At 38.1% G+C, this 12,781-nt stretch overlaps 1 protein-coding gene across 10 annotated transcripts in view; it reads right to left on the bottom strand.

Moving 5' to 3' along the window:
* LOC144309456 (ankyrin repeat domain-containing protein 26-like) overlaps positions 1 to 12,781 on the bottom strand; it is a 157,190-nt gene that overhangs the window by 121,513 nt on the left and 22,896 nt on the right. For all 10 annotated transcript variants that reach the window (XM_077890505.1, XM_077890508.1, XM_077890506.1 and 7 more), the window contains exons 6-8: positions 7,740 to 7,846; positions 3,924 to 3,994; positions 869 to 902 (exon numbers count right to left, since the gene is read on the bottom strand). In XM_077890505.1, coding sequence (XP_077746631.1) covers positions 869 to 902; positions 3,924 to 3,994; positions 7,740 to 7,846 — 212 coding nt within the window. The remainder of the gene's footprint in view (positions 1 to 868; positions 903 to 3,923; positions 3,995 to 7,739; positions 7,847 to 12,781) is intronic.

The following is a 12,781-nucleotide window of genomic DNA, read 5'->3' as shown; positions in this document are numbered from 1 at the left end:
AACAGCAAGAAAATTGGAGAAGAAAGTTTAAAAAAATCAAGAAAAGAGTATAGAAAGGACATGGAGAAAAGCAAAAAAGTCTACAAAAAAAGAAAAAGCTTCACAGAACTTATCAAGGGTGCCAGCCTAAAGGGAAAATTAGACTGAGAAGTCAGTAAATAGACAACTGTTTAGAAATACCCTCTAAATAGATGATAAATTTAATTAACGTTACATGGTCTATACCTAGATTACATATCCTTCACTTTCAGAAAAATCATTCATCTCAAGGAGAGCAGACGTCACTATATCTAAGAGCTTGCCTGATTAGGGCTTGCTTATGTAAAAGCTATGGTACTGTGGCCATAGGTAACTGAGATCCACTCCAAAATCTTTGACAGTAAAAACAAGAAACTAGTTACCACTGCAATAATTACCTCTAGCTATCACTAGTTGTGTCAAATATATTAGGAAAATGCTTGGACTTGCCTGGTTCTTAAGAAAACTCCAAATCAGAGTTAACATGTAATGAAATTTGACAATCTGGGATGATCTAAGATCTGTATCTTAATTCCAGTGCTGCTGAGGGGCAAAACATGTATGTGGGAGCCACGCAGGCTAACATTCAAATCATGGGTCTGCTACTCATTAACTATGGAATCCTGGGTCAGTTTATCCATCTCCCTGAACTACAGCTGACTAGTTAATAAAAAGTAGGCTATAACAGCACAGCTCCTTGGTGAAACTATTGCAATGACTAATAAGTAATAAGTAAGACGTATTAAGCACATAATACAGTGTCTAGCCCAGAAGACAACACTCAACAAATCCTTTCCTCTCCACTTCCTTGGTTAACACATCATTTTAAAAAAATCCATAAAAGTCCTACCTGCTTAAAGAGACTTCTTCAGACTTCTTAGCCACTAGTAAAGAAAGCAGGAAAATACATTTTAAGTCAACAATAGAAAAATACAGAATATTAAAACTGTAAGACAGATGATGACTTGTTCAAAAGTATTCCTTTGGGACCACACCTGGAAACCACACTACAGTGGATATTAATTGTACTATTGGTAGGCAGTTAATGCATTAAGAAATCTCATTTTCTCCTCTATATTTACCAATGCAAGAAAGAATTCTAGTTATCAGGATGTGGTACATACAAGTGGATGTTTCTAATGACCATTATTGTAACCAAACCAAACCCTATGAGACGGACAGGAAATGGTATCATTAGCAGAATCATTATCATAAAGTGACAATGGCAAACTTAAATAGCATGATTTTCCTGGACTTCCACTACTAGGAGCAGTTAAAACAGACTATACATATTTAGCTGGGACACAACGGAACCTCTCCAGCTCCTCAGTAGAGACTGCTAAGTTCAGGATGAAATGCCTCATCACAAAGTTCGGCTCGGCTCTGGTCACAATCTTGGGGTCCTGGGTGGAGACCCTCAGGGAGTCTGCTTTTCTCTCTCCCTCTGTCCTTCCACCTCGCTTGTGCTATCTTTCAAATAAATAAATAAACTCTTCTCAAAACCTTTTCTAGAGAAAGACATAAGGCCTAGAAAAAGAACATTTTATTTTTTTTATTTTTTTAAAATATTTTTTTCTTTATTTATTTATGATAGTCACACAGAGAGAGAGAGAGAGGCAGAGACATAGGCAGAGGGAGAAGCAGGCTCCATGCACCGGGAGCCCGACGTGGGATTCGATCCCGGGTCTCCAGGATCGCGCCCTGGGCCAAAGGCAGGCGCCAAACCGCTGCGCCACCCAGGGATCCCAAGAACAACATTTTAAATGGAATGAATTGAGCCTCCTGACTTGTTCAGTAGAGAGGGCTGAAAATTTCAAAATGGACTGATACTTGGCTAAGGAAATAAAAGCTTCCTTTGTCTTCCAGTATCTTTAACTTGGTATTCTTCAATCTATCCTCCACACGAGACGCCTGCAAACTATGGCCACAGGCCAAATCCAACCTGCCATCTGGTTCTGTAAATAAAGTTGTAATGGAGCACAGTCACATCTATTTCAATACATATTGCTATGGCTACTTTCACACGACAATGGCAGAGTGTGAGACCCCAGGGCCTAAAATATTCACTATCTGGCCCTTTTAAGAAAAGCCTGGTGATCCCCATTTTATGCCATAACCAAAGGGCCCTAATTCAAATCTAATCTGATTACTCTTCTATTTCAAATTCTCCTATCAATCCCTGCTGGCTCCCTCCCCAACAGCCATTCCATATTCTTCATTCTTGCTGGAGAACCACAGCTTTATTTGGATAGTTAGTGTCCCAATACACAAAGAATGTGGTCTCGCCCCAGCTGCAAAAGGAGAAAGGATTATTCTAAGCTAATCACAGTACCTGACTTACCAGTGACTGGTTTAGGAACAAGCAAGTCATGTTACCTAGCCTATAAAATGTTAGGGGAAGTTTACTGCAAGCTGCTGAGTTTTCTTCCTATATAAAAGAAACACAAAGACAAACACAGTTCTTCTGGTCATGGATATTGTCATGTGAAAATATGCCTGAAGCTGTTGCTAATTAGCCAAGCAGGAAAAGAGACAGGGACTCCTGGGTGACTCAGCGGTTGAGTGTCTGCCTTTGGCTGAGGCCCTGATCCCCGACTTCCCCGATCAAGTCCCATGTTGGGCTCCCTGCCTGGAGCCTGCTTCTCCCTCTGCCTATATCTCTGCCTCTCTCTCTCTCTGTCTCTCATGAATAAATAAATTAAAATCTTAAAAAAAAAACACAACACAAAGACAGCTCTATTCTATTATGAGCACCTTGAAAGACCAAAACTCTCTTCCATCTTTGCTTCCTATAACTTGCAAAACCAAAGCCAACCTAAAGAATTTCTGTGATAGAGATCCACTAAGTCAAAGGTTTCTTCCTACATTTCAGACCATGCAACACACTAGGTGCCACCTCTGGGGAGCAACGGTAACATCTTTGTGACTGCGAACATTTTTGTGCTTTTATTATAATTTGTTGAGCCCAAGTTGCCCTTTTTGAATATTTATTATGATCATCTTTTGACTAATAACAGAGTATCTTATTTCCAAAAAACTACAGTATTATGCAACAAACAGGAGAGAACATTGTTCTAATGAAGTCAACATATCACATTCTGACTTAAGAGAAGTGAAGTCACTAATAGTGAGATTGTGTTGATGCAACAGCATCTAAAATAACCTGTGCTCCTCAACAGGCTTCCGTAGGATAGGTCATCACCTAAAAAATCAAGCAATCTCATTGGTCTTTCTGCACACTAGCTAAGTTTTGCAGTTCTTATTGTTTGCCATTTGTGTAAAGGACCAGCAAGGTACTGCAGAGTTCCAGTTTTAAGGATAATGAGACAAATCACGCTATAATAATATTTACTAAATGAAATCCACTTGTAAAAGTCAAAATACCATTTGTATAACCAGTAATTTTTATAACATGTTTATAGAGGAAACATAAAACATACTAACTTGAAAATCTTTTTTCCTTATTTACACAAAGCTATCCCATAGGATTTTAAGTCTCATAACTAATGAGGGCACCTGGATGGCTCACTGGTTGAGGTTGTGATCCCAGGTTCTGGGATTGAGTCCTACATCAGGCATCCGTATGGAGCCTGCTTCTCCCTCTGCCTCTCTCTTTGCCTCTCTCTGTGTGTCTCTGAGGAATAAAGAAATAAATTCTAAAAAATACTAAGATAACGAATTTATTTTCAGACAATACTGCCTCATATTTTAAATTACCAAAAAGAACTTCTCAAATTCTGAATCCTAGACTATTAAGAAAGAAATTAAGAAACCAAACACCCATGCAATTTACACATCCGATTTGTTTTGTTTTGTTTTCATTGCTTTTTCATGATCAAAACTGCCTTACTCTGACTTCATCTATGTTAGGACCACCATAAGTAATTCACTCTAAAAAATCATACCTAGATCATGATTCTGTGAAGAATTTTCAGGTTTCATTTCTTCTTCATGTTCAGAAATTAGTTGGTCACTGCTACGTATAAGAAAGAGTGATAAACAATGAGACTTTTTTAATACTGATATGAAAAATATTTACCAGATATATCAAATTCTTAAGATTTTTCAAAGAATATCAGGGTTAACATCAAAACTTAAATTACCCGAATAGGTACTTCAAATTTGTTAGTTCTAAAAACTTTTATCAAGTATGTAATTATAATTAAAGGAGAAACAAAAGTAAGGTGAACCAGTCATGAGTTGAAGGCATTTTGCTCAGTAAACTAAGAGTTAGCCTGCCATAATGGAAAGTGTCTCAAATCCCAAAGTCCCAGCTCTAAAACCAGCAGCTTTTTGTTCTTAGACCAGCCACTTCTCTTCCACTCAAAGTCTTTCTCTATAAAACAGGAATCTTACCATCTTATATTACAAGGCTGTTAGGAGGATTTAATGAGGTATTATACCCAAAACGTGGTCTCTCAGGCAAGGTGATGCCCACAACTCTGGGAAGGGCAATATGAGACCTTCCATGACCTAATAAAAAAGGTATTCCACAGGAGTTAAAGCAAGCTTGGGGGGCAGCCCGGGTGGCTCAGTGGTTTAGCATGGCCTTCAGCCCAGGGCATGATCCTGGAGATCCAGGATCGAGTCCCATGTCGGGCTCCCTGCATGGAGCCTGCTTCTCCCTCTGCCTGTGTCTCTGCCTCTCTCTCTCTCCTCTCTGTGTATTCTCATGAATAAATAAAAATAAAATCTTAAAAAAATTAAAAAAATAAAGCAGGCTTCGGGTACAGATGTAGGAACAAAGGGGAAGGAAAGTCCAGTCTCTTCTTGTAGTATTATTTGAACTCCTTTAATAGTTTAGAATGGTCCTAACTAAAGTCTGCTAGCAGAAAAGACAAACAAAATCCTCGAAGGTTAATTCATCATGAAGGTCTGGGCTAATATATGGTTTCCACGTAAGGTTTTTGAGTGTGAAGGGAAGGGTGTATGGGGCTAAAGCCAGAAGGCCCAGCTGCCAGAACAGCATGCCGGTGGCTTTGGAATAGCAGCTGAGCATATAAGCATATGTAATAAACAAAAAAGGGTTGTAAGTTTGAATTCTAAGTGTGGATCACCATGAGGACTGACGAATGAGGATCAGCAAGGGCATCCTATGAGCAAAAGTCAATCATGACTGGACTGCAGAACCAGTTTCAACAGCAATGTTGCAGGAACAGAATCAAAGGAAACCACAGAATGATGAGCATGTCCTTTTTTCCATCCAAAAGGCTTATGAAAGAGGACTGTCTCTCTGGTCTTAGGGAAACCCTTAGGTTCTCGGGAAATTCAAGGGGGAAAGTATAGGCGATAACCCACAAGGAAAAGTATAAAGTTTTCTATGAAACTGAACATCTTAGGACACAATAGTTAGTCAAAACAGACGTTGAGGTGGGTAGTTCAGTCAGTTAACCATCTGCCTTTGGTTCAGGTATGGCCTCAAGGATCCAGCCCTGTGTTGGGCTCCCAGCTCAGCAGAGTGTCGGCTTCTCCCTCTCCCTCCACCCCTCCGCCTCACTTGTGCTTGCTCTCATTAATAAATAAGTAAATAAATAAATAAATAAATAAATAAATAAATAAATAAAATCTTTTTAAGAAGCACCCAGGTATAACATTATGTGAACCCCATGCAGAAGGGTTATAGTTGGAATGAAACAGATACAGTGAGGATCCCTAAGGATAAAGGTCTCAAGAGTCCTGACATAAAGAACCCTGCACCCATTGCTACTTCTAACTAGTCTAGCCTTTTGCTTGGTTTCTGGGTGATGATAGGCTCTAACTCACTGCCACCCCAAAGTGCTGAATCAAATTATACCTTCTCAGCTGTTACCTAGGAAGTAACACTATTTTACTATATTTTAAACCTCAGTTGAGAAATATCTAGCATGTTTTAAGTTATTTTCATTTTTGAAAAAAGATTTTACTTATTTATTCATGAGAGACACACACATACACAGAGAGAGAGAGAGAGAGAGAGAGGAGGCAGAGACATCAGCAGAGGGAGAACCAGACTCCTCACAGGGAGCCAGACGTGGGACTCGATCCCCAGGCCCCGGGATCATGCCCTGTGCCCACGGCAGACACTCAACCGCTGAGCCGCCCAGGTATCCTAGTAATAACTAGCATTTTAATGTAAACTTACATATTAATACTATTAATAATAGCATATTCTTCTGCAGTCCATCCATATACATCTTAGGAAAACCTTCCTAAAGAGAAGACTGACTATATTTCATGGTTCATCTTTTACAGCATATTTTACAGCAAGCATAAGGGCTATTCTAAAATAACAGAGAGATAACTTCATCCTTAAGAACTCAGAGTATTTAAGCACCTAATCTGATATACTTCATCAGGGTAATATCTCACATGTTGCTACAGAATTGACCACTAACATGTCCAAGTGTTCATTTTTGTAAATTAACCCCACGGCTAAAATGAAGGGACAAAAAAGAAGTCTCTGGTTCCACTTGGGTATCATAGTAGAAGTTGCTAATTTAAAACCCTCTGATGAACAAGAAACTATGCCGAGGTCACTGATCTGAATAGGTGAAGGGTTTTTTAAAAAAAATTCCCCATTTTGTGACATCTGGGTGGCTCAGCGGTTGAGTGTCTGCCTTTGGCTCAGGGCGTGATCCTGGAGTTCCGGATCCTGCTTCTCCCTCTGCCAGTGTCTCTGCCTCTCTTTGTGTGTCTCTCATGAATAAATAAATAAAATCATTTTAAAAATCCCCATTTCTTCCTTAAACTGGTACAGTGTACCTCCAAACCACCTGGAGGCCAGGTCGGTATAAAAGCTATCTGTAGGCTTAAAACAGTAATATTCACACTAATGATAAGAAAACAGTCATAGTTGCAGTTAGTGATGTTAAGTTAAACATGTGGTAGGCACTAAATCACATGATTATATATATATATATAATTATTTACACACAACCACCCTTGAAGGATATATTATTATCCTCCTTTTCATATCAGGATATGTATCTGGTGATGGTAAGTAATGTTTCCAAGGTCACATACCCAGCAAGGAGGCAAGCTAACAATTAAACCTAGTCTTCTGTGAATCTAAAGTCCATCTCTTTTCTCTTTATCACTCACCTATGATTTATCCTCATTAAAGGAAGAGTCTATTCACCTAAGGTTCTCTTTCATCCTTCAATCCATTCCAATTAAAAATGAAAATGATAAAACATACTGGACATGAAAAAGTATAAAAACTGATGAACCCAGAGTATCTGCTAATGGTAACCACTTCGGGATCATCTAACAACATCAGTATTCTTCAACAAAAAGTAATAAAGCAAAGTGTCATCCAAAAAAACAAAACAACTCCTACTTATGCTTATTGTATATCTTTTAAAGTATGAAATAGAATCTTAAAAAATATTAATAAAAGAGTTCAGATATCCAGAATTGTGTCATAAAGTAAACTACAAGTTGGGAGTCCCCATTATAAAACTAATAATATTAATATGAAACCCTTTTAATATAAAATCCGATGGCAAAAAAACTATTGCAAATGACATCAATCAATATTACAAAGAAATATGAATTCTGCTATACACTGTTCATGTTGGCCTGTCAGAAAAATTGCTTTCTACCTAAGAGATGACATCCTGACATTTTTCACTATATGACTATAACTTAATCATCTTAAGATAAAATTTATGACATGAGAAATTGTTACCACTCAAGACAAAATAGTAAGGTTTAAAAAACAAAACAAAAAAATACTCTACCTTTTAACCGTATCCCCTGAAAGTAGACGTGCTCCTTTTCCTACTAAAAATTTTACCATTTGCTCTTTGTTTTCATTTAGAGCAACTAAAACTGGTGTGAGGCCATCCTGTAAAAGTGAAAAAACAACTTATAATTTATAAAATTACATATTTGCATGCTAAATTTTAAAATTTCTATACATTCTGCTAAACTTAAAACATATACTGTAGAAAGTAAAATAAAATTAGCCCCTTCCTTCTCACCACTCTGTTTTCACCACCTGCTCCTTCTTTTTAAAAGACTGCTTTCTCAGGGAGCCTGGGTGGCTCAGTTGGTCAAGCATCTGCCTTCAGCTCATCAGCTCAGGTCATGATCCCAGGGTCTCAGGATGGAGCCCTACCTTGGGCTCCCTCTGCAGCAAGGAGTCAGCTTCTCCCTCTCCCTCTGCCCCTCCCCTCCACTCGTGCTCTCTCTCCTGCTTGTTTGCTCTCTGTCTCTCTCAAAAACATAAAATCCTTTTAAAAAGTAAAATTAAAAAAAAATAGACCTCCACTACCTCTTCATAGATTACCTGAAGTCATTCTACAAACTCGCTTCAAACATTGCCTGGCTCCAAGAATCTTTGTTTCTCTCACATAATATACCATGGTACACTCTATTCCACACCATCTAAACCAAGAGCTTCTCGAAGGCAGGGGTGATTTTTTTAATCTCTGTATCTCCACTCTCTAAAACATAGTAGTGAATATTTAAAATATTGTTATTGATTTTAATGGATATCTCTGGAATAGTGTTTTTTCAATTATATTCCAAAGAATACATAATTTGCAAGAAGGAAGACACTGTGCCCCAAAAGAAAGATTCAATGATCATCTATGTTTGTGAAATACTCAAAACTGCACTATACATGTAGCACAAATGAACTCCATTTACATTTGCTCATCCCCATTTGACAATTCCTTTTTTTTTTTTTGTAGCAAACATTAATACTTGAGAAATAAGAGTTCTCAGGGATATAGCTTTAAGAACTTTCCAATAAAGGCGAGGGTTTTCTCCAGGTTGTACAAACTTGCTTGATTCTCTTCTATCAATGGTATGGGATCCCAGATGTCAACACAAAACACTGAGTCACTAAGGAGTCACTAAGGAGATGGACTCTGAATGAAAAGAGCTAGGTTTCAGGGTAGCTGGGTTGCGTAGCCAGTTGAGTGACCCTTGGTTTTGTCTCAGGGTGGTGGGATCCAGCCCCACCTTGGATTCTGGGCTCCCCTGGCACTCAGCACCAAGTCTGTTTAAGATACTCTCTCCCTCTTCCCCTCACCCAACCCCCCAAGACTGTGCATGTACAAGCTGTCTCTCTAAAATACGTAAATAAAGCTTAGTAGAAATCAAAAATAGAAAAAGAATAAATAAATAAATAAAAGAAATAAGCTTCAACTGAACATTGAATGCTTAATACTAAGTAGTTCGTGGTTGGGAAACCTGAGTGGCTTAGAGGTTGAGCTCCTGCCCTCAGCCCAGGGTGTGTTCCTGGAGTCCCAGGTTCAAGTCCCACATCTGGCTCCCGGCATGGAGCTTGCTTCTCTCTCTGCCTGTGTCTCTGCCTCTCTCTCAGTGTCTTTCATGAATAAATCAATAAAATATTTTTTAAAAAAATAAATAGTCCTTGGTCAAGGAGGGCACAAATGATGAGATGAGCGCTGGGTGTTATACTTTATTGTGGCAAACTGAATTAAAATAAAATTATAAATAAATAAATAAATAAATAAATAAATAAATAAATAAATAAATATCCTTGGACTTACTCCTATTATACAATGATAAAGCTTTATCTTAACTGTTAGAAAGCTCAGTATGAGATTTTTCTCATTTTTATCTTTTTGATTAAATTCAATTAAATAACATATAGTGTATTATTAGTTTCAGAGGTAAAAGGTTGTGATTCAGCAGTCTTATGTAACACCCAGTGCTCATTCCATCATGTGCCCTCTGTAATGTCCATCACCCAGTTACCCCAAACACCCATACCAACCACTCCAAGGACACTCAGGTTGGTTCTTATGATTAAGAGTCTCTTATGGTGTGTCTCCCTCACTCTGTCTTGTTTTACTTTTTCTTCTCTTCCCCTCTGATACTCTGTTTTGTTTCTAACATCTACATAATGAATATGACCATATGATAACTGTCTTCCTCTGACTGACATAGGATATTATGCTACGTGAAATAAGTATGAGATTTGGTCTCAATTATATTAATTCTGGGACCCGTAAGGCATATCCACTTCTAAAAATCCTCTTAGTATTCCAGTTTCTACTGTGATTACTATTTATAATTATTTTGTATTTTAGGCAAAGTGTAAATCAGAAATAAAAATATAACAGCTTATCAATAAAAATAGGAATACTGGAGGAGCACTGTGTTTTTATAGATTGGTAAAATGAATTTAAATGAAAAATCTTAATAACAAAAAAATTCTAATACTGGCTTACATAGATTATTTTTAGCACAATCAATAATACTAAATAATTTAATATTCTCTGCAATATGCATAATATATCCAAATAAAATGGATTAACCTCATAGGACTGCAGATATTCCAAAAGGAACACGAATACAGTACATTTAAAGAAAAAATGGTTTTCAAAAAAAAAAAACAACTTTTAAATTTTAACTTGGAAAATTCATCCTGAGGTACCGGGTGACTCAGTGGTTTAGCATGGTGACCCGGGATCCTGGGATCGAGCCCACATCAGGGTCCCCATAGAGAACCTGCTTCCCCCTGTGCCTAGCTCTCTGCCTCTCTCTGTGTGTCTCTCATCAATTACTGAATAAAGTAATGAAAAAAATAAGGAGACAAAGAAACAGAAAATACAATCCCAATCCTAAGAAATTAACATAAAATATAAAATATATATTATAAATTAATATGGAGTGTCTTGAAATCTTGAAATCTTTGTCAACATATACCATAAAACAGTAATTGTAAACTCAATGGTTATGGAGGCAAAGCAGGTGACACGAGTCAGTGAAGAACCTAGGCGGGACACGAGCAAACTGGAGACACACGCCTCCTATAAAGGGACAGCCTCTGCACAGCATACCAAACAGCAGCATGGGCTCAAGGTACCAGAAGTGATCTGTAAGAAAAGCTCAAAATCCAGAGTTCTACATGCGTGCCATAATTTTAAATGTTAGCTCAACTGACAGTGGAAACTAAATACATCCGGGGGCCACATTTAGTCTATAGCCTACTTGTGTTTTTCTATTTGCTGTGACTGTTTCCAATGGCCGTGCATAAAACAAATACTTGGACATCAAACCTTTCCTAAAGCATCAGGATCACGTTTTACCAACAAATTAGGCCCCACCTTCTAAGGAAAATTGCTGTGAAGACTCATTAACACCTACTGTCAGAATTTTCCAATGCTTGTTTCAACTACAATCTATTTGTATTTACTTCCCTCACATTGCTAACCGAACAGACAGGAGTTCAGAGGAATGCTGAAGCAAAGTTATTAAAACAATTACCATCTGTATTGTCACTAACTACATGCTGAATGTTTAACACAGTAGTGATTATGCACTATGCCAGGGCCCTATGAATTTGAAAGACATCCTAAGATAGTCTATCGCACAGCTTCAACTAAAAAAGAAGGTTCACGGATTTCTACTGCTGCAATTGGGAAAACCCTGCTTGTAATAATCAGAATGGTAGCAAAACACGTAAAATCTTTAAAGGGTCAGACTCTACTTATTAAAAGACTACTCATAAAGACTTCCCATCTGGGTGCCGGTGAATGACTGATAGCTGGAAGAAAAGGTAATTATTTTTCAAGCCAACAGAGATGACCAATAATTTTCATCTGTAATTCTCAAAGAGATACAGAGAGATGAAAGGCTAATGTTGGAGAGAGTGGAAGGAAGTAGCCAGTATCCAACTTCAGTTAAATCTTCCAGAGATTTAATATTTTTACATCTCTAAATTTGTATATGTATACCTACCCATTCAGTAGTTCTTAGCCAAGAGTTGTATCAGAATCTCAAAACCCTATTTCCAAATTTCTGCGTACACACGTTATTGGATTCACTCCGTCGAAATCTTCACGGGACAGTTTAGGCTTGTAAATTCTTTTAAAGTTCCCTAGTTGACTGTGATTCACCAGCACAAGTCTAGCTGAGAACTAGTACAGTACACAACCATGCCAGTCTCCTCTTTCACCTATGTGGCCAATTCTCCCTATCACTTGAGTATTCAGCCAAAAACAGAAATGAGTCACTTATCAAACCTGCATTCAATTTCCATGGCTAGAGGTAGAACAAGGACTAGTAAACTCAAAATGCAACTTGATTCCATTATTTACACACTCCTTACGTCCTTCCCATCAAGACATTCTAGATTTGCAAGAAGAGTTTAGACTCGTATCTAAGTGGCTATAGCTGCAAAATACTATACTGTGTTCTTTCCTCTTCTTGTCCACTTTTTTTTAAGATTTTTATTGATTTATTCATGAGAGATGAGAGAGAGAGAGAGAGAGAGACAGGCAGAGACACAGGCAGAGGGAGAAGCAGGCTCCTCCATTCAAGGAGTGCCATGTGGGACTCGATTCGGGAGACCATGGGATCATGCCCTGAGCCGAAGGCATATGCTCAATCACTGAGCCACACAGGCGTCCCTTTTCGTGCCCATTCAACCACCAGTTTACTGCCAATCTGATGTCCTTAGAGTCCTCCTAGAATTGATCTCTATATAAATTTACAACACACTCACTGGTTCGTAAGTAAGAATTACTATCCCTGAAAATTGAAGACTCCTTACCTAAACATAAACACTGAAGAAAAACAAACACAATCCAAAAACCTTGTCTTGATATTTCCCCTCACTTGCCAAATGTCTAAATCACTCTGCATGTTCCTGACTGCTTTCTCCTTTGCCCCTCTTTTGTCCCTCTTAAGTCAAGGCTGATAAAAGACAAACTCTGACCGTGTTAATCAATCACTTTTTGATCAAATAGGAACTTCTCAACAGCAGCAAGATTTGATATTGTAAAATACACTTGTTTTG

The sequence above is a fragment of the Canis aureus genome, unplaced genomic scaffold, assembly GCF_053574225.1.
Source record: "Canis aureus isolate CA01 unplaced genomic scaffold, VMU_Caureus_v.1.0 NW_027326411.1_RagTag, whole genome shotgun sequence".
Classification (NCBI taxonomy): Eukaryota; Metazoa; Chordata; class Mammalia; order Carnivora; family Canidae; genus Canis; species Canis aureus.
The sequence above is the reverse complement of the archived record's forward strand: the minus strand, read 5'-3'. Positions and strand labels throughout refer to the sequence as shown.